Below are 24200 nucleotides of genomic sequence, written 5' to 3'. Positions count from 1 at the left end.
TTTAAAAACTTTTATAATTTTTTTAAATAATCATTTTTTATTTTTCAAATAATTTTATAATTATTTTTTCATAATTTATATCCTCAATGCCATTTTTTATTTTCATTTTTCTAAAAAAATTTATAATTTTTTTTAATAACTATTTTTTTATTAAAAAAAATTAATAATTTATTTCATTTTTTAAAACTTTTTATAATTTTTTAAATAATCACTTTTTTTTTTCAAATAATTTTGTAATTATTTTTTCATAATTTGTATCCTCAATGCCATTTTTTATTTTCATTTTAAAAAGTTTTATGATTATTTTTAATAATTTATTTTTAATTTTTTTTAATAATTTATTTCATTTTTTAAAATTTTTTATATTTTTTTAAATAAACAGTTTTTATTTTTATTTTTTAAATAATTTTATAATTATTTTTTCATAATATATATCCTCAATGTTATTTTTTATTTTCATTTTTTAGAAAAATTTATAATTTTTTTTAAAATAAATAATTTTTTAATAATTTATTTCATTTCATTTTTTTTATAATTTTTTAAAAATAATCAGTTTTTTATTTTTATTTTGTTAAATAATTTCAGAATTATTTTTTAATAATTTGGATCCTCAATGCCATTTTTTATTTTCCTTTGAAAAAGTTTTATAATTTTTTTAATAATTAATTTTTTATTTTAAAAATATTTTTTTAATAATTTATTTTATTTTTTAAAAAATTTTATAATTTTTTTTAAAACCATCAGTTTTAAATTTTTATTTTTAAAATAATTTTATAATTATTTTTTCATAATTTATATTCTCAATGCCATTTTTTATTTTCATTTTTAAAAAAATTTTATAAAAATTTTTAATTTTTTTTTTACATTTTATTTAATAATTAATTTTTTATAAAAATAATTTTTTAATAATTTATTTCATTTTAAAAAAATTATATTTTTTATAAAATAATCAATTTTTTATTTTTATTTTTTATATAATTTTAGAATTATTTTTTAATAATTTTCTCAATGCCATTTTTATATACTTTTTTTAAAAAAATTATAATTAATTTTTAATAATTATCAGACCCACAATACCACGTGTCAGTTTCCAATTAGCTCGTTTTGCCACGTCATCACGCGTGTGCAACACACACTTTGACCTTTTTGCTGATAGGGAAAAGAATGCTCAATTGGAACAAAATTCGGGGGGTTTGGGGGTCTGATAGGAACAGCCCTTAGTTTAGGGGCCTAAGTGAATTTTCGCAATAAGTTTGAGTGTCTGTCGATGACTTTGACCAATATTTAATATAGGGCTTTGCAAAATACTTTGTAATTGATGGTAGTTTTGGACGTCATAGTTACCTACTTGAAATAGAATAAGATTTTGTAATGTAAATAACTATGTAATATAGAATTTTGCAATTTATGATATTTTTGGACTTCATAGTTACCTACTTGAAATAGAATAAGACTTTGTAATATAAGACTTTGTAATGTAAATAACTATGTAATATAGGATTTAGCAATTTAAATTAATATTTAATATCATGAAAGGGGAAAAGACGATTTTATTTAAAGAGGAGGCTTTTAATGAAGGGTAAAAAGGATAAATGCTAATTATAAGGGTTTCACACTTTTAATATAATAGAGAAAGAGATAGATAGATTATAGATTATAGATATACATATGAGCGAGATGTGTATTTTTGTAAATACATATGCAGATACATATGTATGTTTTGTACTATAAATGCATATCCAGATCTGTATATGTAGATACATATGTATGTTTTGTACTGTAAATGCATATCCAGATCTATATGGCTATGTATTTTGTATGTTTTTTTGAATATGTGTATGTGATATACATATTTGTATTTTCAAAATAAAAATTAGAGATAAAAAAGTGAAAAATAAAAAAAACAAAAATAGAAAAACAAAAAAAGAGAAGTGAAAAAGAAAAAAAATTTAGTTTGAGCAGCTTGAAAAATCGATTTTAAGCACTATATTGTTCGATTAGTTCAATTTACTGTTGCATTACTTTTTTTTCGAAATTCATTTACAAAATATTCAAAAATAATTTAACAAAATAAATTGTTAAATTGTACAACGGAACCGAAAATTGATTTTGATCACTCTAACGAAAAATCGTTAATGACTCAAAATATTCAAAAATAATTTAACAAAAAATCGATTTTGATCACTATATTTGAACGAAACATCAGTAATGGTTCAAAAAAATTTGAACGAAATAACAGTAATGGTTCAAAAAAAAAATTCAGAACGAAAAAATTTTGATCGATTTCAAACAACTAATGAAATTCATATAAGAAAATAATATTACGATTAAATACCTTCAACAAAAGTAATGGTTTAATTTGAATTTTCGAAGATATTGAACAAAAGAAGTTTTAGTTGAATTTGATTTTGATTTTTTGGGGATGAAAACGATGATGTGAAATTGAAATTTGAATTTTGATTTTAGTTGGTAACAAATAACGAAAATCATGTTAATTAAGAGGTTTTAATGAAAAAAGAATCTCCACATTTAATTCATGGCTAATTATACCACATTTAACTCCATTGATTTGAGTTAAATATGGAGTTGAGTTAAATATAGACAGTAAAATGATTTGTATATGTATTTTTATAGCAACAATTTTTTCAAATACAAAATACAAGTTGCTAGTTTAAGTAATTATGAAACTTGACTGATAATCTCATAGTATGACCTTAAATATGCTATTTATGAATTTTACCTTCTTTAAATATGATCCTAAAAGTAGTTATTTGTGCTTTTGCGCTTTCCGTTTCAATCCAGGAAATTACACCCAATATAACCCTATAAATATAATTAAAAGTTCAAGACTACCCGCTTATTCTCGTAAATAACAATAAATAACTCCTTTTAACACTATCAATTGGGCCGAAAGAAGGTGAAAGGACAATTTAAGAATATGTTGGGCCTTCAATCCAATTGGTTGGATATATCCGTCCCATAAGATCTCATTAGGCTGATACCTTTTTTATGCTTGTTTCTCAAGAAATACAAAAATCATTTTTGTTGGAACAAGGAAGGAACAAACGCATCTGAAATCGATGGCACCGCCAGCAGCAGATATCGAAGATGAGATCAAGGACGAGAAGAATCCTCCGCCACTCGATGAAGATGATATTGCTCTACTCAAGACTTATGTATATTTCCTTTTCTTCAACCTTATTTTTAACCCTAATTGCAAAATTATTTACTTTTTTGATATTGTTTTTTTGTTATGTTATTTTGAATTCGGAATTACGACAACGGTAGAACTTTTGAAGGTAGTGATTTAGGTTTATTAGGATTTAGGTGGAGGTTTTTTTTTTGGTGTGGATGCGTGTAGCTAGCAGCTAGCAGCATCTCTCCTTGTTCATTATGGTCGAAGCTATTGTATCCGTTATTAGGTCAGATGACATGACATTTGATTGGAGATGTACTGATGCACCAGCACGGAGGTTGGCTATGGATGTAGACCGAAGAAGTATTGGGGAGAGGTGATTGGACAAGACATAGAGGAGTTTCAGTTTACCAAAGAGTCTATTGGATGGTGTTAAGAGAGGTAGAGGTAGGCCGAAGAATTATTGGGGGAGGCGACTAGAAAAGACAGAGAGGAGTTTTCACTTATCGGCATGACCTTAGAATAGGAGGTTGTGGAGGACATGGATTAGGATAGAAGGCTAGGTAGCAGTGACTTGTGTTGCTGTTCGTTTATACTAGTAGTAATATTGCTTCTGTAGTTTCTTGTCCTTCGAGTTTCTGTTTTGACCTGTGTTTCTACTTTCTTGTACTTCAACTACCATACTATTTTATTGCAGTCAGTGTCCTGTTACTATCTTCTGTTTTTGTTAGTATATGCAATTTCTTGTACTTCTGTTATATCTTCTCTGAACTTGCTTTTGACTTTTCTTTCCTTGAAGCGAGTGTCTTTTCGGAAAATGTCGCGTACACTCTACCCTCCCAAGACCCCACTTTGCTGAACTATACTGGGTGTGTTGTTGTATTCAATCAAATGACATTGAACATGTTTCCCTTCTCGTCTTTATAAACAAGAGCTTAGCTTCAACCTACTTAAATGCAACTTGTTCTCACTCAAGTGAATTGGTTTTGTGAGTATAGACCTATGGATAATGAAATAATCGGAAATAAGCCGGATTCAATGGGAGAAATAAAGTCAATCAAGGTGCATGCCTTAGTGGGAAATAATTTTTCCTATGGGTGTAGCTCCAACCCTCTAGTAACAGCCTCTAAAGTTATGTTTGGAGTATCAATATAGGGGCCTTGGTGTCCTCCCTTGCCACCTTTCTAACAAGCCTTTGAGCTTGACTGTGTATGCAGCCATGGAACTGTTGAATCACTTATGAGACCCGTGATGAGAGCTGCTCATAGCATAAACTATAACTTTTTATGGTCTGAGAGGATCAATTTTATTACTTATGTTTCATTGCTCTTTTTGCTCTTCTTTTGTGCTTTCTAGTTTGTATTTTGTGGCTTATAATTGATTTTAAAAATAAATAAATTCAAGCTCTCCATTCACTCTTAGGAATGAAAAAACCAATACATATTCTCCCCAACTAACTACATGAACATCATACCTCATGCCACATGGTGGACTGTATGGCTTGAAAAAAATATGAAGAACTATCAAGTAAAAGGAGGAACATACTAAGACTTTATCTTAGCTGTTTCCTTGCTAGCTTTTTGGTGCGATATGACCCTTCCACATGAAGTACATGATGTTGATGAAATCTAAGTTGCTCGGACTCTCCAAAAATGTTGCCGCACCCGTGTCGGATCCTTCAAAAATACACTAGTTTTGGAGGATCCGACACGCACCCATAGACATATTTGAAGAGTCCGAGTAACTTAGGATGAAATGCAATATATGATTGGAGACAGCTGATTTTGTAATTATATTTTGTAGTGCTGGCTCAGTGGAAGTTCACAATCTATAAATTATTCTCATTACCTGTCAACAATATCTAATGATTTTTGCAGGGCCTGGGACCTTATTCGACCAGCATAAAGAAAGCTGAAAAGGAAATCAAGGAAATGGCCAAAAAGATAAATGATTTATGCGGTATGTTTGTTATGTCTCTTGTTGATTTTGTATTTAATTTTGCAAAGGGACTTCTATTTGTTTTCGTTGAGCCTTGTGTTTCTTTGTTGCACATTCTCATAAACTACATCTTATTAATTTACTATAGGTATTAAGGAGTCTGACACTGGGTTAGCTGCTCCAAGTCAATGGGATCTGGTTTCTGATAAACAGATGATGCAGGAGGAGCAACCTCTTCAGGTGTGTTTCATGGAAATACAGATCCGTTGCTCTTTTATTACTCAGGTATATTGAAGCTTCAATTGAATTCTTTTGGAGCAGGTTGCCAGATGTACAAAGATAATTAGCCCCAACACTGAGGATGCAAAATACGTCATAAACGTCAAGCAAATTGCAAAGGTATGCATCATATGCATAGTATTGGGTTTAGTTCGAGCTTCTAACAACACCTCTATTGGTGAAATGTATGGGTATCTGGAAGAAGCCAGGTTTACTGTTAAACTGGAGATTCAGAATCTAAACCTGAGCTATAACTTATGGAGTGCTTTTCTTAACAAGACATAAGAAGGTTTGAAGGTTGACAATTTTGAGGTTCAATTTAAACACGTGAAAATCTTGTTATCACTTATCATTAAGTAGTAAAAAAATAAATTAATTTTTCCAATCCGTCTTCTAAGAAAATATACTGATATTATAAACTGGACTCTTCCAATGTTACTTTAATAAGTGATGTTTTCAAAGTTATTATGTTTAGCGTGAAAGGCTTTACTCTTTTTCTTTGGGTTGGGTGTGCGTTTTAGCTATCACAGAAGTTTGCGCAACATTGTTGGATTCACTCTTTAATGAAAGGTTTCTGATCACCTCTTTTGACTATGCTCATTTTATACCTGCAGTTTGTTGTTGGATTAGGTGACAAAGTTTCACCAACTGATATAGAAGAAGGCATGCGAGTCGGGTAGATACTCTCTCTCTCTCTCTCTCTCTCTCTCTCTCTCTCTCTCTCTCTCTCAATACACACATACATCCCGAAAAGAAAAGAACTTCTGAAGTGGTAGGATGATTGACTGGTACATTTGCTTCATGCGCCTGCTCAATTCCACTCCAGTTCTTCACTTAATCACCAGTACTCATCTTCTTGATGGTGGCTGAAGAAGCACTTATGGCATAATAGGCATGTTATCTCATTTGATTGGTGGAATTACCTAATCTGATAAAATGTGCCCCTTTTGCTTACTGTTGGTCTCAAAGCTTGACATTTGCTCTTTATTACAATATTGAGCGTGAAAATCCTTGTGGATGGAATTGCATTCCCTAGTTTTCTTTTAGTATTGGGGATACCTAGTGTTGGATATTCTCACGCTTTATAGCTGGAACAGCAAAACTTTAGTGGGATCTGGTTCTGTATATGACAGTACTGCACTAGCCAAAGCTTGCTTTACCCAATCTTGTCAGAGTCTCTTTGACCATATTGCTGTTGTTGCAGTGTTGATCGGAATAAATATCAGATTCAAATTCCATTGCCTCCCAAAATTGATCCTAGTGTTACCATGATGACCGTTGAGGAAAAGCCTGATGTGACATATAATGATGTTGGCGGATGCAAGGAACAAATCGAAAAGATGCGAGAGGTATTGATGATTGTATATTATGCTATTTGTCATCTTTCTGACTCTGTTTCCTGGCATTTACATCTTTTTACATCTGCAAAGTTGATTGATATATTTGCCTGCTTAATGAAATTTTGCTTTTAACTACAGGTTGTTGAGTTGCCCATGCTTCACCCAGAGAAGTTTGTTAAACTTGGAATTGATCCCCCAAAGGGTGTTCTCTGCTACGGGCCTCCTGGTACTGGGAAAACACTGCTTGCTAGAGCAGTGGCAAATCGAACAGATGCATGCTTTATTCGTGTTATTGGCAGTGAGCTTGTTCAGAAATATGTTGGTGAGGGAGCTAGGATGGTTCGTGAACTGTTCCAGGTCAGAAGTAACCGCGTTGGCAACTTTTTTAGCAAGTTGTTGTAGTTTGATTGCTGACTATTTTTGGTATGGCAGATGGCGCGCTCTAAGAAGGCATGCATTGTCTTTTTCGATGAAGTAGATGCTATTGGAGGTGCAAGATTTGATGATGGTGTAGGTGGAGACAATGAGGTGCAGCGCACCATGCTTGAAATTGTGAACCAACTTGATGGATTTGATGCTCGGGGAAATATTAAGGTTCTCATGGCCACTAATAGGTTAGTGTTCTCTCTTTGTTTTAGCTTTTCGTCCCAGTAATGCCTCTTGTGGGTTGTGGTTGCGGGGACACCTTTGCATGATTTATTTGCAGCATGATAACTGAGTGCGTCAAACCGGGTCTTATCCATGACTATTGTTTTTTGTGGCTAACTGCTGTAATGCATTTTGTATTTGTTTGCAGGCCTGATACACTTGATCCAGCATTGCTACGTCCTGGACGTTTGGATCGCAAAGTTGAGTTTGGTCTACCTGATCTAGAGAGTAGGACCCAGATATTTAAGATTCATACACGGACAATGAATTGTGAGCGTGATATCCGATTTGAACTTTTGGCGCGTCTCTGTCCAAACTCTACAGGTAATCTCTATGCATTGACATATAATAGAATGACTCATGTATATTGCTCCAGAAGTTGCATATTAAACATCAATTTCTTATTTGATATCTAACTTGTGCATGGCGTTCTATGAAAGAGTTTTTCCTCCTAATTATAATGCCCTCCCTTTTAAGTCTGCCCAAAACATATAATAATTTTCTAGAAAGGGAAGATCTATCATGTCCGGACTCAATTTTCTTTTTAGCTTTTGAATCTCTCAAAAATTTCTACGCATTTCAGAAATTATTCAATTCTAAATGATTTCTCAAGTTCCGAGAATTTAAATTCTAACCCTGATGTTTTATTTACCAAACATAGTTCAACAACTTTAAATTTTGTTTACTACTACAACAAGTATAAGCAGAATTCAAATTTAAGATGTGCCATTCTCTTCAAGTGTAACTTTGCTTTTTTTCCCATTCTTGAGAAGTATAACAGTAACTTGCAGCTTCCACAAGTTTCCTTGTTGAACACTGCACAATATACATCTTAATTGTTGTGCCGAGTCAAAATGAGAGGAAGGAGTAATGAGTATTGTCCTTTGGTAGTCTCAATCAGGAGTTGCTTGGGTATATGGGCTTGTATCCTGTGCATAGCATGACAGTGAAGGCGCCCATCATTATTCTCATTCCAAATTTTCTTGTTACATTGTGAATCCAACTTTACTTTTGTTCCATGTCGCGGACTTTTTTGTTTCTTGACAGAACTTGAACATGTACAAATTTAACAAAAAAAAAACTCGGATCTGTTCTAAGGTAGTCTATTAATGTAATCTTGAATTGTGCTGTTGAAATGAATATTGGGGTTTACATACATAATGTGGTGTCCTTGAGCCGAGGATCTGATGTAGGGGTACACTACTGTCCCCAGATCCCACTTTGTGGGACACTGATTATGCTGTTATGCTGTTTTACATATATAATGTGATGGGAGAACTTAGATTACTTGGTTTGGTATCCACAATGTTGGATGGGTTTATATCAACAGTAATTTAGGGTGAGTATTTACGAAATGGGATCTCCTTGAGCTTGTCCATTGACTCGTTAAACCCAAAGTTAAGGTAGCATCACCCTGAGGAGAAGTTTGGAAGAAGAGGATACTTCAATTAAGTTGGTTGTCTTGAAGAGTGAATAAGTTTAGCTGCTTTTGCTGACTTTATGGCATTTCAACAATATGATGAAGTGATGGTGGCAAATATGGAGGTCTAGAGAAGGTTAACTTTCGTGTAAAGAGAAGTGATAACTGATACGTTCACTTACATTTATTTTTGGACAAGTATAATTTCACTCATATGAATCGCTTAAATTTTCCAAATATTGTAGTAATGAGATGTATTTTGACCTTTTCATTGTTTTTATTTATTCCAGGAGCCGACATAAGAAGTGTGTGCACGGAGGCTGGAATGTATGCTATTCGAGCAAGGAGGAAGACTGTTACAGAGAAAGACTTTTTAGATGCCGTGAATAAGGTCATTAAAGGATATCAGAAATTCAGTGCAACACCAAAGTACATGGTCTACAATTAATTTGGACTACGTTTTTTTTGGTACAAACAATCAAGCGTTGGCAGGAATGGAGTGACATTGCTATATTTGCCCTTCAGTTATCCTTTGTACTCAATTTGATGATTATGTTGAGATTGCTATATTTGCCATTTAGTTATCCTGTGTGCTCAATTTGATGATTTATGCTGTCCGCTAAGATTTTATTACATGTTTATTTATCTCTCGGTGCTTCTGATTGTTGCCAAGAAAGATGCAGGACCGACTTCTGCATTGAAATGCCTGATGTCGGTGCTTTTGTTTGTCAAGGGAGGCATCTTATTGGCAAAGTAGGGCTGTTGTATCGTTCTAACATTAAGTAGTGTTTGTGTCCTAACCTGCCTTCTTCTATCTTCTGCTTGTCTTCAATTTTGCAAGCAGCACTATTTTCCCGGGTGTTAACCAATATGAAGTTTCACACGCGTTCTTAGTGGTGTTATAAATTGTTAAATATCATAGATCACTGCCTCCCGACATCAATTAGCCGGAGTCCCCCCCTCTCCCTCTCAAACCAATTAATGAATGAACCTTTGCCAGAAGGTAATAGTACAGGTGCAGAACTGCTTGGTTTGTTGAGTATAAATAACACACACTTAAAAGAGTCTTTCTCAAATGTCATTCGATATGCAAATGTGAAACTGTAATTTTTGTCATATTATCAACCCAAATCCGTTTATATCTCAACTGTCAATCGAAGTCGTTTATATGTCAACTGGTCTCCCGTAGCTAACAATATCAGGGAACATAGTACAAACGATGGTATACATTCATATATGTGGTAATAAGGTTCTGCGTAAATAGAGAGAATTTGTGTATGAATAGCAGATCAGACAATATATATATTGTGCATATGGTATTTAATTGAATACACTCTACAGAAAAAGATATTCTGGGTCTCCATAAACATCAAACAGTTTACGAGAACTATTTGTTGAACAAGTCAGCAGGTCCTGAACATCTCTTCGTCCATTCAGTCCTGATCATCACTGTGTAACCTCTTGCTCATGTTTGCTCGTTGCACTAGTCTGACTAATGCTTGAACCACTTCAGACATAGGTGGCCGGAACTCAGGCTCAGGCTGACAACATACACAAACATTGAGCTAGTGAGCGTGGTCTAAGGGAGTGTTAACGTTGTTGTAAATTGAATACATGGCATATATCAGATTAATGATTTGAAGTTAAATTGATTCAAGTAAATTAAAAAACAGAGGGAGTATACCTGAACACAGAGAGCAATAACATCAGCAAACCGGGACAAAGATTTTATAGAGTAGAGTCCAGTGAGCGATGGATCGACCATCTTTTCCAAGGCATCAATATCATGGAGCTGAGGGGTAGCCCATCTAACTAAAGACTGTTCAGATCTTGGTCTTGAGCTGAGTATGAGAAGACCACACACATTTTATTATAATAATAAAAAGTTGTCTAAAATCTCTTTTTCTTTGTTTCCAACAGACTTAGGTTTGAAATATAATCATATATTGGTGCTTAAATATAATAAACTTACCGATCGAAAGGTTTTCGTCCAGAGAAAAGTTCCAACATAACAACTCCAAAGCTGTATACATCACTCTTGGTAGTACATTTTCCAGATATTGCAGCCTCGGGTGCGCCATATCCAGATTCTATATTATGGTTCAATCCCTATAGGGAGACAAAAAAAATCCCAGTTGAAGCCATTCAGAAAATACTGATGTTGAGCTAACTAGCTAGTTTGAAGTGATTTGCCATATTTCCAATGCAAAAGATAAAAACTCAGCAAAATTGGATGACTTTATGTTGCCAAAAAACTAAAAAAATGATATTTGTGTGAGGCACTTTAAAGTTGATGACTTTTATGTGATATAAAGTAGAAAAGTAATTTCTATGTGATAACCTTTAAGTTTAACGACTTTTATGTAACAAAAAATAGAAAAGTGACTTTTATGTCATGTACATGAAGCCGAATGATCATCGGTGAAATTTACTCGCATTTTGCTTTATGGTCTCTTATAATTTTTCTTCACTTCACCATGACATTCATCTAAAACATTAAATTGACTCCCTGATATATTACTTTAGTTATGCCTATTTTGTCTAATGTGAAACTGAGTTGCATATGCATGATAACATTTTTCAAAACAATCCCACAGAACACTTTAGAGGAAGGCAAAACACAAAGCATTACCTGATCTACATCAGCCATAAGGTTTGCCAACCCACTGTCTGATAGATGAGGATTGAGATCAGCATCAAGTAAAATATTTTCAGATTTGATATTTTTATGAACTAAAGATGGAGAACAAGCTTCATGTAGGTACCTGCAAAGGATGCCTGAATTAGCTATTGAACAAAACCTGCTAGTCAAAATTGGAGAAATGGAAATCACAAATAGAAAATTTATTGTGAAGCTCTGCTTAGCTGTCTAGTGGAAACACATCTATGTCAAGAACTTCAAATTATTCCTTTTTGTATTCGAACCTAGTACCGTAGAAGCAGGGTCGGTCTAGAGGGGCGAGAGGGTGTTCATCCGAACACTCTTGACAACAAAATTACACTGTATATTTAGGGTAGACTTTATGTGTTAATGTACACAGAGATTTTGGATCCTTTGAACAATATGCAAAAGGTTAGCTCAGTGGTTCTTAGGGGCTGCATTATTTTTTACATCTTTAATTTTCGAATCCCTGAGTGAAAATCCTGGATCAGTCCCTGTACAAAAGCTTGATATTTAAGTGGAGAAAGGTAGAGGAGCAAACCTATTATTCACTGAATTTCTAACCATACGTCGTTGGCTCTCTGAGATTTCTTGATTTTTAAGAAAACAAATCATAACTCGAGAGGCGCTCGATTTACTTTCACAACATCAATTTGTTCCTCCTCCAAAAATAATGAAGGATCAAATACTAGAAGATCTATCTATTATAGATTAGGTAAGATAACCATAAAAAAAAAGAGAAATTAAGCAAACAAAAGTTTGCTCCAAGTTGCATTAGCATTATGTGATGTTCAATGAAGGTAATTTGTATATTATGAAACTCACTCGAGTGCTTTTGCTGTGCCAAGTGCAATCTTGACTCTTGTATCCCATGTTAGTCGCGTGTTATCGTCATCCATCTTATGTAGGAAATCATGCAGAGAACCATTTTCGTGGAATTCATGAACCAGCAAGTGCTGCCCATCTTCTGAACAATAACCAACCAGTTCCGTTACATTTGGATGGTCCAGCTGGGATATGTCAGGAACCATCTTGAGAAAATCTTCAGGATTCCGGAGCTCAGATGAATAAAGTTTCTTGACAGTGAGAACCTACAATATTTCAAATAAAGTGGGAATTTAAACGATCAGAATCACTTACATGAGCAAACTGAACGTTAGCTGCTACATGAAATAGTTAAAACAACAAACAGAAGTGACATATCTTTTTCTTGTAGAACCATTAGTTACATTTGCATCAGTCAAAAGACTTTGTCATGAAGAATTCAAATAGTTAAGAATGATTCTTTTTCTTTTATGGTATCCATGAGAAAGAGATATTACTTTGCCATTGCCAAAATGAGCCCGATATACACTCCCAATGGATCCATCACCAATAAGGTTTTCAACGCTGAAGCTATCAGTAGCCATTTGTACATCTGCAATTGAATATTGCACAGCTTTTGTTTCAGTTGTACGAGTTTTCTTCTGCAGAATAATGAGTTTTGCTGAAAGGTCATCTCCACTAACGGATTTATGATGATTAATAGGTGGAGGTTTTAGAGTCACTGCTGTGGGAGTTTCAGTAGCGTCCATGCTTGTTGCGGATGAAGTTTGGCTGAGTTTCACATCTGCAGCCGAAATAGATTGATGAATAGAAAATACAGGTTTCAAAACTAGCACAAGATTGAAAACAATATTACAAGTAATTAAAGAAGGGAAAACGTAAGCTGGATTTCTGATCAAATGACAATACAGAACTTAAACCAATTGATGTAAGGCTTAAGAAATATGCAAGACCAAGTTACAAACGAAACTACAAAAGGGAAAGAGAATTCATCATTATAGACATGCTCACTTGAACATCATATGGAAGACAGAGAGTTCAAATGGAACACTTAATTTTCCAAAATTCACGATGAGCTCGATAGCTGCATTTTAAGAATTTATTTTCTTATCCAGGAAAAAAAAGGCATATCAAGGGCGCTGAGTTTCTAACTCGCCAAAAGATTTACTGAGCGCCCTTGATATTCTAATTCTCCTTTTTATGATTGAAAATCCCTTGCAAGCCGACATTAATGATTTATGAGCCATTTAAAGGCTACAGTCCAGCAACAAATCTCATTTTCCATATTAACAGCCAAGATAAGTAAGATTAGATTGATTACATGCGGACAAAACGTTGAGATATTGAAGAAAGTAAGAGTGAAAGTGACCAGCTATTTTCTCTCAAACTGACCAAAAGAAGACGTCATAAAATTATATACCTTGTACTTTCTGTGACTGGAGAACAAATGGCTCAACGTCAAGTTTTTCTATGTCTGTTGAGGACTTTCTGCGTCTTTTCTTGACAATGAAGATTACTGCAACTGCTCCAACCACTGAAAGTGATATCACTATGCCTGCAACGCGTCCACTGCTTATTCCAGATTTCTCACCATTATGACTGCCATCTTTACCACTAGAAGGGCTGCTATTGCCTCCAGATTTGTGACTTTGAGTGGACTTTTTCGCAGGGGGTGCACCAGGTGGAGATGGAGGCGCAGGCCCTGAGCTCTTAGTGTTGCTATTAGATTTCCTATAAATTGTATCACAAATTCGGAATTGCATTAGAAAGTTATTTTCTATAATGAATTTTCATGTATGAACAATAATTTGCCAGCTGAAAGACTCACTGCATTATCCCTTTTAGCTTCTCAGGAATCTCACCAGTAAACTGATTGTTTTCAATGTTCCTAAGCATAAAGGAATCAGCATTACAAACAATATAGTAACTGAAACCTAGAAATGGAACATTTAGAGATAACATTCACACACACAACACAAAGATGTGCATAACTCACAGATCGTCAAGTGGAAGATTGGCGAGGACATCAACATTTCCAGTAAACTGGTTGTTCTGAAGGTATCTTCACAGCACAATACAAGAAAGTTTAATGACACCGGACCACTATAGTACAACAAAGAATCAGAAGATACTGTTCTTACATTTTCTTCATGCTAGTCAGTGACTTGAAGCTTTGCGGAAGTTTACCAGTCATTGAATTGAGAGAGATATCCCTGAAGCATAAAATGTAAACAATCAAAAGTAAGCAACATGGGATATAACATAAACGGAATCAACCAAGAATAAGAAAAGATGCACGTCAAAGGCTGATAAATATTGATGGTACTATGAAGTTTAGTGGCAATCCTGCACGACACTTACCATGCATCAGGTCAAGGATAAAATCCCTTCCCATCGTTATCTATAAAATGCCAAAATTTAAAAGCATAGCGCTAGATCTTTCACTTGGTGGCAAGAATTCACATGATAACTGAAGGGATGTTCTATTAATCTACCGAGAAGAGCACATGATATGTCGAAAGTCTCAATCACAACGGGGTAATACCAGTTTGCACAATAAAAGGGTGAAATGGAGACAAGGCCTTACAATGTGTTGAGAGAAGAAAGTGATCCAAAAATTTCGCTCAGTTCTCCTTGAATCTGATTATGACTGACATTTCTACAATCAGGCACGTAAAAACGAGAGAAAATCAGCACAATGAGCCAAATGATACTATACAGGTAAATTTAAATTTTAAAAATTCACTTACAAGTATTGAAGGGAAGTAATTTGTGAAACGGAATAAGGTATGCCACCGGTAAAACCATTACCAGCAAGGTTACTGCATTACAAAGCAAGTTCTTAGAATGCTATATATTTATAAAGTTAAAAACACACACACACACAGAAATAACACATACAGTCTCTGCACATTTGGAGGAAGCTGGTAAGGTATCTGGTTTCCGAGATTATTATTGCTTATGTCGCTGAAAATTACAACATTTTAGGATAAAATACAAATAATGAAACAAATAAGGAAATAGTAATTGAAGCCATTGATCATCTTACAGGTTGATCAGGGATGTTAGACTCGTTAATTGGTATCCCATTGATCCAGAGAGTCCTAGACCAGATATCTGGCTGAAGGAAAATGTAAATGAAAACTGAAAATCAGCGTTTGCCAAATCAATTAACTAATTGCATATTAAAAAATGATTGGCTAAGTGAAAAAACATATACATTTCAGTTACTCTATTGCCTGAGCAAGTTATGCCTTTCCAGGATTCTCCACAAGGATCACCATCTGATGAACTCCACTTCGTAAGCTGCCCCGGTGAATTTAGAGAACTGTACATCACTCTCAGGGCAGAAGCTGAAAATCATAGTCTCCTTTTAACAAAATTATTTCAATTTTCAGCTTCATTCTAGTTCGTCTTTCATTGAGAATATAAAAACACAAACAGTCACACTCACACAGAGATTAAGAACAGCTCGAAAAGAATTACCTTTTAACAGTTCAAACTATTTAGTTTGTTCCAAAAGGAATGTTGCATTGTTATATTTCGAAAATAACTGTTAGAGTTGTGACCCGAATTTTGGTTGATGAACCTTTTATGTTTTTGGGCTTAGGACCTATTTGTACGCACGTAATATACAAGTGCAATTTAGTGGGTTATTTAATTATTCAGAAAATTCAGCCTTCTCCACATTGTACTCTCTTTCCATTATAGTGAAACCTCCCTTGCCTCTACCCGTGGTCTTTCCCGTAAGGGTTTCCACGTAAATCTGTGTGTGTTCTTATTTTTTTTACTTGTGGTTTGCTTATTCTGTCCGAATCCTAACAAACTGGTATCAGAGCTTGGTTAATTGTTTTCTCGGGGATGGCAACCATGAAGTATGATATTCCGCTATTGGATCGCAACACCAGATTTTCGTTATGACAGGTTAAGATGCGGGCTATGCTCACGCAGATGGATTTGGACGATGCTCTATTAGGGTTTGATAAGATGCCCTCATTGTGGACGAACGAGGACAAACAACATAAGGATCGGAAGGCTTTATCTCAGATCCATCTTCGTTTATCCAATCAGATTCTACAGGATGTTTTGAAGAAAACCACTGCCGCTGCGTTGTGGTTGAAACTGGAATCTTTATGCTTGGCGAAAAACCTAACAAGTAAGTTGCATCTCAAACAACGACTTTATTCCCATCGTATGTCTGAGGGTACGTCTTTGGAAGATCACCTATCTGTCTTTAAAGAAATCGTCTCTGATTAGAGACTCTGGAGGTTAAGTACGATGAGGAAGATTTAGGGTTGACTTTGTTGTGTTCGCTGCCTACATCATACATGACCTTTAGGGATACGATTTTATATAGTCGTGATACCCTGACGATTGATGAAGTCTATGATGCATTGTTCTCTAAAGAGAAAATGAAGCATCTTGTGAATGGGTTGGTAACTCAAGAAGATGGTCTCATTGTTCGAGGAGGAAGGACTCGTGAGAGGAATTTTGGGAGTGATGACAGAAATAGGTTGAAATCTAGAAATAAAAATAAAACCTATAATTACTGCAAGAAGAAGGGCCATATCAAATCCGAGTGTTGGAAGTTACAAAATAGAGAGAAAATAGAAGCTCCAAAACAGAAGGGAAACCAACCAGAGAAGTCCGATGAAGCCAGTTTTATTGAAGATGGCAGTAGTGATGGAGCACTCTTGGTAGTTTTTGATGGTAACTCCAAACCCTGTGAGGATTGGATTCTTGATTCAGTTTGCACATTTCATATGTGTTGTAGTCAGGATTGATTTAAAACATATGAAATAGTCTCTAAAGGTGCTGTGCTGATGGAAAATAACATACCTTGTAAGATAGCTGATATTGGAACAATAAGGGTCAAGATGTTTGATGGGGTTGTGAGGACACTTGGTGATGTGCGGTATGTCCCAGACTTGAAGAGAAATCTTATTTCCTTGAGTACCCTTTATTCGAACGGTTATAGGTACACTGGTGAAAGTGGAGTCCTGAAGGTTACTAAAGGTGCTCTTGTTATGATGAAGGGACAAAGAAAGTCTGCAAATTTGTATGTTCTGCAAGGCTCTACTGTTACAGGTGATGCAACCGTTTCTACCTCCTCTCTATCAGAAAGTGACATTGCTAAACTTTGGCATATGCGCTTGGTGCATATGAGTGAAAATGGGATGGCTGAACTAAGCAGGAGAGGACTTCTTGATCGGCAGAGTATTACCAAATTGGAGTTCTGTGAGCATTATGTTTTCGAGAAGCAGAAGAGAGTCAGATTCACTAAAGGCATCCACTCAACTAAGGGCACACTTGATTACATTCATTCTGATCTCTGGGGTTAGAGTACCTTCTAGAGGAGGCGCTAATTACTTGTTGACTATTATTGATGACTATTCCAGAAAAGTTTGGTGTTCTTTCTGAAGCAAAAGAATGATGTGTTGCCTACTTTCAAGGAGTGGAAGACTATGATTGAAAAACAAACAGGGAAGCAGGTAAAATGCCTTCGGACCGATAATGGTTTAGAGTTATGTTCTAATGAATTTAATGCTTTGTGCAAGTCAGCAGGAATTGTGAGGCACTTGACAATTCGTCATACTCCGCAGTAGAATGGTGTGGCCGAATGAATGAATAAGACTATAATGGAGAAGGTGCGTTGTATGCTCTCTAATGCTGGTTTACCCAAGTCTTTTTGGGATGAAGCTACCTCCTCAACTTGCCGTCTTATTTACTGCTCTCCCTCAGTCGCGATTGATAAAATGACTCCACAAGATGTATGGTTTGGTACTCCTGCTAGTTATTCTGATTTGAGGATATTTGGATGCACTGCGTATGCTCATGTTGATAATAGAAAGTTGGAGCCTAGATCTGTCAAGTGCTTATTTATGGGTTATAAGCCTGGTGTTAAAGGTTATAAGCTTTGGTATTCAGAAAGTAGAAAGGTTATAATTAGCAGAGATGTTGTATTTGATGAAACTGCCATGCTTCGAGCTCCCTCCGAATCTAGTGTTTCTCCCCCAGACGAGCTTAGTGACATGAATCAGCAAAAGTCAAGCACCCATGTTGAATTACAGATTGGAGCAGAGTCTACACTAGTGCCTACTTCTCAGTCTATCCCGGAGATATAGAGTGGTACTATTTCTTCTTTACCACCAGTGACGCCATAATATTCTATTGATAAAGATAGGTATAGAAGAGATATTAGACCTCCTCAGAAGTATGCTGAAGCTGATTTGGTTGCTTATGCATTGAGTGTAGCAAAAGGTATTGATTCCGGTGAAGATCCTTCTTCTTACTCAGAGGCAGTTAGTTGTGATGATTCCGACCGATGGATGATTGCTATGTTGGGGGAGATAGAATCACTTTATAAGAATGACACATGGGATTTGGTGAGATTGCCTAAATATAAGAAAGCTGTCCGTTGCAAGTGGGTGTTTAAAAAGAAAGAAGGAACATCAGGAGTTGAAGATGCTAGGTACAAAGCAAGACTAGTTGCTAAAGGTTACAGTCAGGTTTCAGGTATTGACTTCACAGATGTGTTTTCTCCAGTTGTAAAACATAGTTCGATTCGAGCATTGCTTGGTATTGTGGCCATACTTTATCTTGAGCTTGACCAGTTGGATGTCAAAACTGCATTCTTACATGAAGAACTTGAGGAGGACATCTATATGCAGCAACCAGAGGGTTTTGTCATCTCAAGAAAGGAGGACTATGTATGCTTGTTGAAAAAGTCTCTTTATGGCTAAAAGCAGTTGCCTAGGCAAATGTACAAGAGGTTTGACTCTTTTATGACCTCTCATATGTTTCAGAGGAGAAGCTATGATAGTTGTGTTTACTTCAAGGAGGTAAGTGATGGTTCATTCGTGTATCTTCTCTTGTATGTTGATGATATGTTGATTGCAACAAAGGATATGAAAGAGATAATAAAAGTCAAAGCCTAGCTCAGTAAGGAGTTTGAGATGAAGAATCTAGGAGCAGCAAAGAAGATCCTTGGCATGGAAATTATGCGGGATAAAGAAAAGTGAAAGTTATATTTGAGTCAGAAAAGGTATATTGAGAAAGTACTTCACAGGTTCAATACGTAAAATGCCAAACCTATAAGTACTCCATCAGCAGCTCATTGCCAAACCTGTAAGAACTCTATTGGCAGCTCACTTCAAACTCTCGACCACTTTATCTCCAACAACAGATGATGAGCGTGACTATATGTCTCGAGTTCCATACTCTAGTGCTGTTGGTCTCTTATGTATGCGATGGTGTGTTCCCGACCAGATTCATCTTATGCCGTCAGTGTACTTAGCAGATACATGGCAAATCCTGGCAAAGAACATTGAAAAACAATTCAGTGGATTTTCAGATACTTGCATGGATCTGCTGATGTTTGTTTGCAGTTTGGGTGAAATAGAGATGGAGTAATTGGGTATGTTGATTCTGATTTTGCAGGAGATCGTGATAAAAGGAGGTCCCTTACAGGCTATGCTTTCACCATTGGTGGTTGTGCTATTAGTTAGAAAGCTACCTTACAGACTACGGTTGCTTTGTCAACTATTGAGGCAGAGTACATGACTAGTACAGAGGCTTTCAAGGAAGTTATTTGGTTGAAGGGTCTGTTTGGTGAACTTAGAAAAGACTTACAGATTACCAAGGTCTTTTACGATAGTCAGAGTGCTATCTTCCTTACAAAAGATCAGATGTTTCACGAGAGGACAAAGCACATCGATGTTCGGTATCATTTTGTGCGTGAAATTATTGCTCGTGGTGAGCAAGATTGGTACTCATGATAATCCCGTTGATATGATGACCAAGACACTACCAAGTGCCTAGTTTGAGCATTGCTTGGACTTGGTTAGTGTTAGCTGTTAAATGTGCCCTTAGGGGCTTTTGTGGAAAAGGTGGAGAGTTTGTCTTGAAATGGATTTGAGTTCTGAATTAGAATTCGTGTCAAGGTGGAGATTGTTAGAGTTGTGACCTGAATTTTGGTTGATGGACCTTTATGTTTTTGGGCCTAGGACCTATTTGTACGCACGTAATGTATAAGTACGATTTAGTTGGTTATTTTATTATTCAGAAAATTCAGCTTCTCCACATTGTACTCTCTTTCCATTATAGTGAAACCTCCTCTGCCTCTGCCCGTGGTCTCTCTTTCCATTATAGTGAAACCTCCTCTGCCTCTGCTCGTGGTCTTTCCCGCAAGGGTTTTCACGTAAATCTGTGTGTTGTTTTTGTTTTCTTTTACTTGTGGTTTGCTTATTCTATCTGAATCCTCACAATAAGGATAAAATTTAAATTTGTATTTGCACAAAAATGTCATGGCTTGTTTAGAACCACAAGTTTTAATCCTGTTATGTGAACTCTTGGGATTATGGACAGGCTTTTCAGTGAAAATTAGCAATCTTGCTAGCAATTCAATTTTATTAACTAACCAACATATAAAGAGAAGACGCATCGCAAATCGCAATGCAACTGCTAATAAAAGAGATGTTTGTGTTTGTCCATAAAAGTAGTTCTAAGTTGAATTGTGCTAGGATGAATAAAATTCTTTCATTTTAATTAAAGAACTCCAGTTTGAGTCCTGAAATGGAAAAATAATTTAGTAGGGAGGCTTCCCCACCCCTTCCGTGGCACGGAATCCGGATTAATCGGGCGTCTCAAAAGCCGATACTCCCTCTGTTCCAAATAGTTGTCACATTTCATTTCTTGATAGTCAACTTGATTAATTTTTAAAGCAAAATTAGATTGGATTAATTTAATATTTTAGAATTAAAATTTTAGATTGTCAAAAATTAGACAGAAAGTACTATAATTTCAATTTTTCTCATATTCATATGATGAGAAAAAATATATCGTACAATATTGATCAAAGTTCGTATCGTTTGCCTCTAATTGCTACAAGAATTTTGGAACGAAGAAAGTGCCAGACACGGGTGGGGAAAAATGGATAAAAGAAATTTTGCAATGTTTAAAAACTATCTTAAGGTAAATTAAAAGAGCAAAGAAAGAAGTGGAAAGTGTCATTAAATGTTTATATATCAATAAAAATATATCATATAACTTGAGATGGAAGAAATAAAAACTGACCGTCAGAAGAATCTGTATCGGCATTGGCGAAGCTGTGGCTGAGTAAAATGACGAAGAGTAATAGGGCCACCATTTTCACCATGCTCACCCCCCTCAGAACCACAACATGAAACCCAATATTTGAATATCAGCAATTAATTCGAATTTTCAGCTTGGCGCAAAGGCGGATGGAGCCAACAATTTGAATTGTTAAATCCACTTATGAGATCCGAAACAACAAGGATTAATTGTCACCCCTTCACTTTTCATAAAAAAAAAATGAAAAAGAGTAATCCTCTTAATAATAGGAGAATGAAATTAATAAATCATATAATAGAATGACATCATTAGAGTGGAAATGAGGTCATCCAGAAAGAACAAAAATTGTTGACTATTCCTCAATAAATTTCTTAAATTTTTTCACACGTTTATATGTTCTACATGCATGCATGTGATCAAGGAATACAAATTAATGTATATCGTCAGTAAAACTGACTGTAGATTTGGGTTAATGGAGGAAATTGGAAATTAATTAAATATAATGCAAAGCAAAATGTGTAGTTAATAGTTTAACGTTGATCAAGTTGGAGCAATTGCATGGTAAAGTTGGCGTTGTGGAGAAGGGAAGAAGGAATGATAGGTAAAAAAGGGCAAGAAAGAAATGTGAGGGAGGGAGGGAGTCACGGGTTTAGTTCGGAATTCAAACTTTTAAACTACTTACACCCATCGGCCCACTAAATAATTTGACTAAATTATTATTATTGTTATAAATGTATTTACATTATAGTGAATGCCTATCAAGATCTACTTTGATATCTATTAGGATTTAAAGCATCCGTCTTTTACTCAGATTAGAAGTAAATTTCGTCTTTTACTCAGATTAGAAGTAAATTTTTCCTATAAATAGAGGGGTTTTGTTCATTATATTTACAATCTTATGATCTCTTTCAAGAGAAGAAATAAGAATCACTCCCTCTATTCTCTCTACTCTTCTTCTTTATTCTTTCTTGTTTTATAACACGTTATCAGCACGAGACTCTGCCAAATAAGGTGAGATTATAAATCTAAAGGTCAAGATAAGTAATTCCTTATGTTATTTGTATTTTTCTATTAACGATATAATTATTGTTGGATTTGAGAAAAAATAATTGGTTTGGAACCATTTATGTTTTAAATTCATTCCTCAAGAACAATATTATAAAAAAGGATGATAATATTTGGGTTAAAGTCCCATCGATTTATGCCTAAGACGCATTTATATGGATAAAATATTGAGTTTGAATCTCAATACATCATATTAATGATATTGTGATAGCTAAGGCAAAATAATGGGTATTGGGTGAAAAGTCATGAAATTCGACCCATTGAATATGCTCCATTCCATGAAGTGAATGTGGTAGCAATATATGATAAGTCTGAAATATGACTACTTACTTCATTCTTGAGGTGTATGTGGTAGCAGTGCATAATATGTCTGAAAGAAGACAAGTGATTGAATGCACGAATATAATAATGATCATCAAAGGTGATGATATTTTCACACAATTATATGATTATAAGATGTGTTAGAGAAAAATTCTCTACATCATATGTATGCCTCGATTTGCTTCTGAAGTAGCAAAATCTTGAAAGAGGTTATAAGCTATCATAATTTGATAGGCTTAAGGCACGATTATATTCCATTCCTAGGGAATGAGAAACTTATTAATGCAAGCGTGTACTTGATTGTGATTGTATCACAACTCACCTTCGAAAGAGGTTGAATAATTTTGAAATCTACTTCTGAAGAAGTAAATCTGAAATTTATTTATGTAATAGTAAATCTGAAATTTACTAAAGAAAAAGTACATGTCATTGTAAACTTGGAGTTTACTAGAATAAAAGTTCATAAATTGATATGAACGATTGTGACATCTTGAAGATGTGCATGTATTGAAGAACTAAGAAGTTCTTCAATAATTGTTTATGTCGTTTGTTCTCATGATAAGTTGGTTGGACCAACTAATATTGGGATTAGATCTCTTAAAATCTGAAAAGTATAAAAGGTGAATAAGGGCCCGTTCATCTATCATGTGATATGTTGAAAAGATGCATCAATAAGATGATCACATGTACATTCATTGTCAACCTGCAGTTTAACATTCATAAAGTTGTTTGCTCAATAAATTTGAGTTAAGAACATAATTTTCAAATTGTGCAATCAAGAAAATTATCTTGATGATGATGGTTTGGCATTGAATGCCTTCGATAAATAGCTAAACCATTATTAATGAGAACAAAACTTCATGTATTGGTCTAAAATATGATATATTGCAATAGCATTTGTATGTATTAGACCAATAAATTATGATTATTTCTTTCCTTTCAATTGGTTCAAGGTCGGGAATCAATTGTTCCATCTAATAATTTTGATGTGCGGTATACGATTAATGAATATACCATAAAGCACAAAGATGGATTCCTCAAAGAAATAGAGGATGTATGTTAGTTTTCCTAACATAAGGGGGAGATTATAAGCGCTATGAATATGTTAGGAATTATCACCATTTCCTCATCCAAAAGATAATTCAAGTCAAATGCTGAAAACATCTCATATTAAGCGTAAGTGCTCTTATTTTGTGTTCCTAAAGGACAAAGTTTATGCATGCGTGAAGCGTGGTAGACTGATCGGTTCCAAAGAAAATAGTCCTTAAAAAATAAGGAGCAAATAATCATAATAAGAAGGAAATGTGCTCTTGAAGAGCCTACGACATAACACTTCATGAAACCTTATGAGAGGTTCATGTACCTGAAAATAATGAAGTGATGAGATCTCAAAATATTATGTCGCATTGTGAACCTATACGAAATGATATATCATCAATATCTTTGACACAATATTGCGTCAATATTGTGTCA

General features: G+C 34.8%; 2 protein-coding genes across 3 annotated transcripts; one reads left to right on the top strand and one right to left on the bottom strand.

Annotated features, from left to right (window-relative positions):
* Positions 1–2778: 2778 nt before the first annotated feature.
* LOC107855846 (26S proteasome regulatory subunit 7 homolog A) lies at positions 2779–9369 on the top strand. The gene is made up of 10 exons (XM_016700852.2): positions 2779–3176; positions 5014–5095; positions 5223–5314; positions 5396–5473; positions 5968–6029; positions 6558–6702; positions 6832–7050; positions 7126–7307; positions 7490–7665; positions 9052–9369. Exons 1-10 carry the CDS (start codon positions 3081–3083, stop codon positions 9207–9209), a joined length of 1290 nt encoding a protein of 429 aa, XP_016556338.1. The 5' UTR covers positions 2779–3080; the 3' UTR covers positions 9210–9369.
* Positions 9370–10022: 653 nt separating this feature from the next.
* On the bottom strand, positions 10023–21927 carry LOC107855892 (protein STRUBBELIG-RECEPTOR FAMILY 6). Of its 2 annotated transcripts, none has more exons than XM_016700903.2 (16): positions 21324–21927; positions 15469–15601; positions 15298–15369; positions 15150–15215; positions 14999–15070; positions 14836–14907; positions 14390–14461; positions 14245–14310; positions 14077–14136; positions 13669–13979; positions 12746–13032; positions 12249–12514; positions 11394–11526; positions 10734–10870; positions 10446–10602; positions 10023–10302 (listed from the first exon to the last, which is right to left on the bottom strand). In XM_016700903.2, the coding sequence occupies exons 1-16, from the start codon at positions 21403–21405 to the stop codon at positions 10195–10197; spliced, it is 2094 nt and encodes a 697-aa protein (XP_016556389.1). In that variant the 5' UTR covers positions 21406–21927; the 3' UTR covers positions 10023–10194. The 2 variants fall into 2 exon arrangements, with proteins under 2 accessions (XP_016556389.1, XP_047269641.1); XM_047413685.1 differs by having other exon boundaries at positions 15469–15618; positions 21324–21925.
* Positions 21928–24200: the final 2273 nt, after the last annotated feature.

The sequence above is a fragment of the Capsicum annuum genome, chromosome 6 (assembly GCF_002878395.1).
Source record: "Capsicum annuum cultivar UCD-10X-F1 chromosome 6, UCD10Xv1.1, whole genome shotgun sequence".
Taxonomy (NCBI): domain Eukaryota; kingdom Viridiplantae; phylum Streptophyta; class Magnoliopsida; order Solanales; family Solanaceae; genus Capsicum; species Capsicum annuum.
The sequence above is the reverse complement of the archived record's forward strand: the minus strand, read 5'-3'. Positions and strand labels throughout refer to the sequence as shown.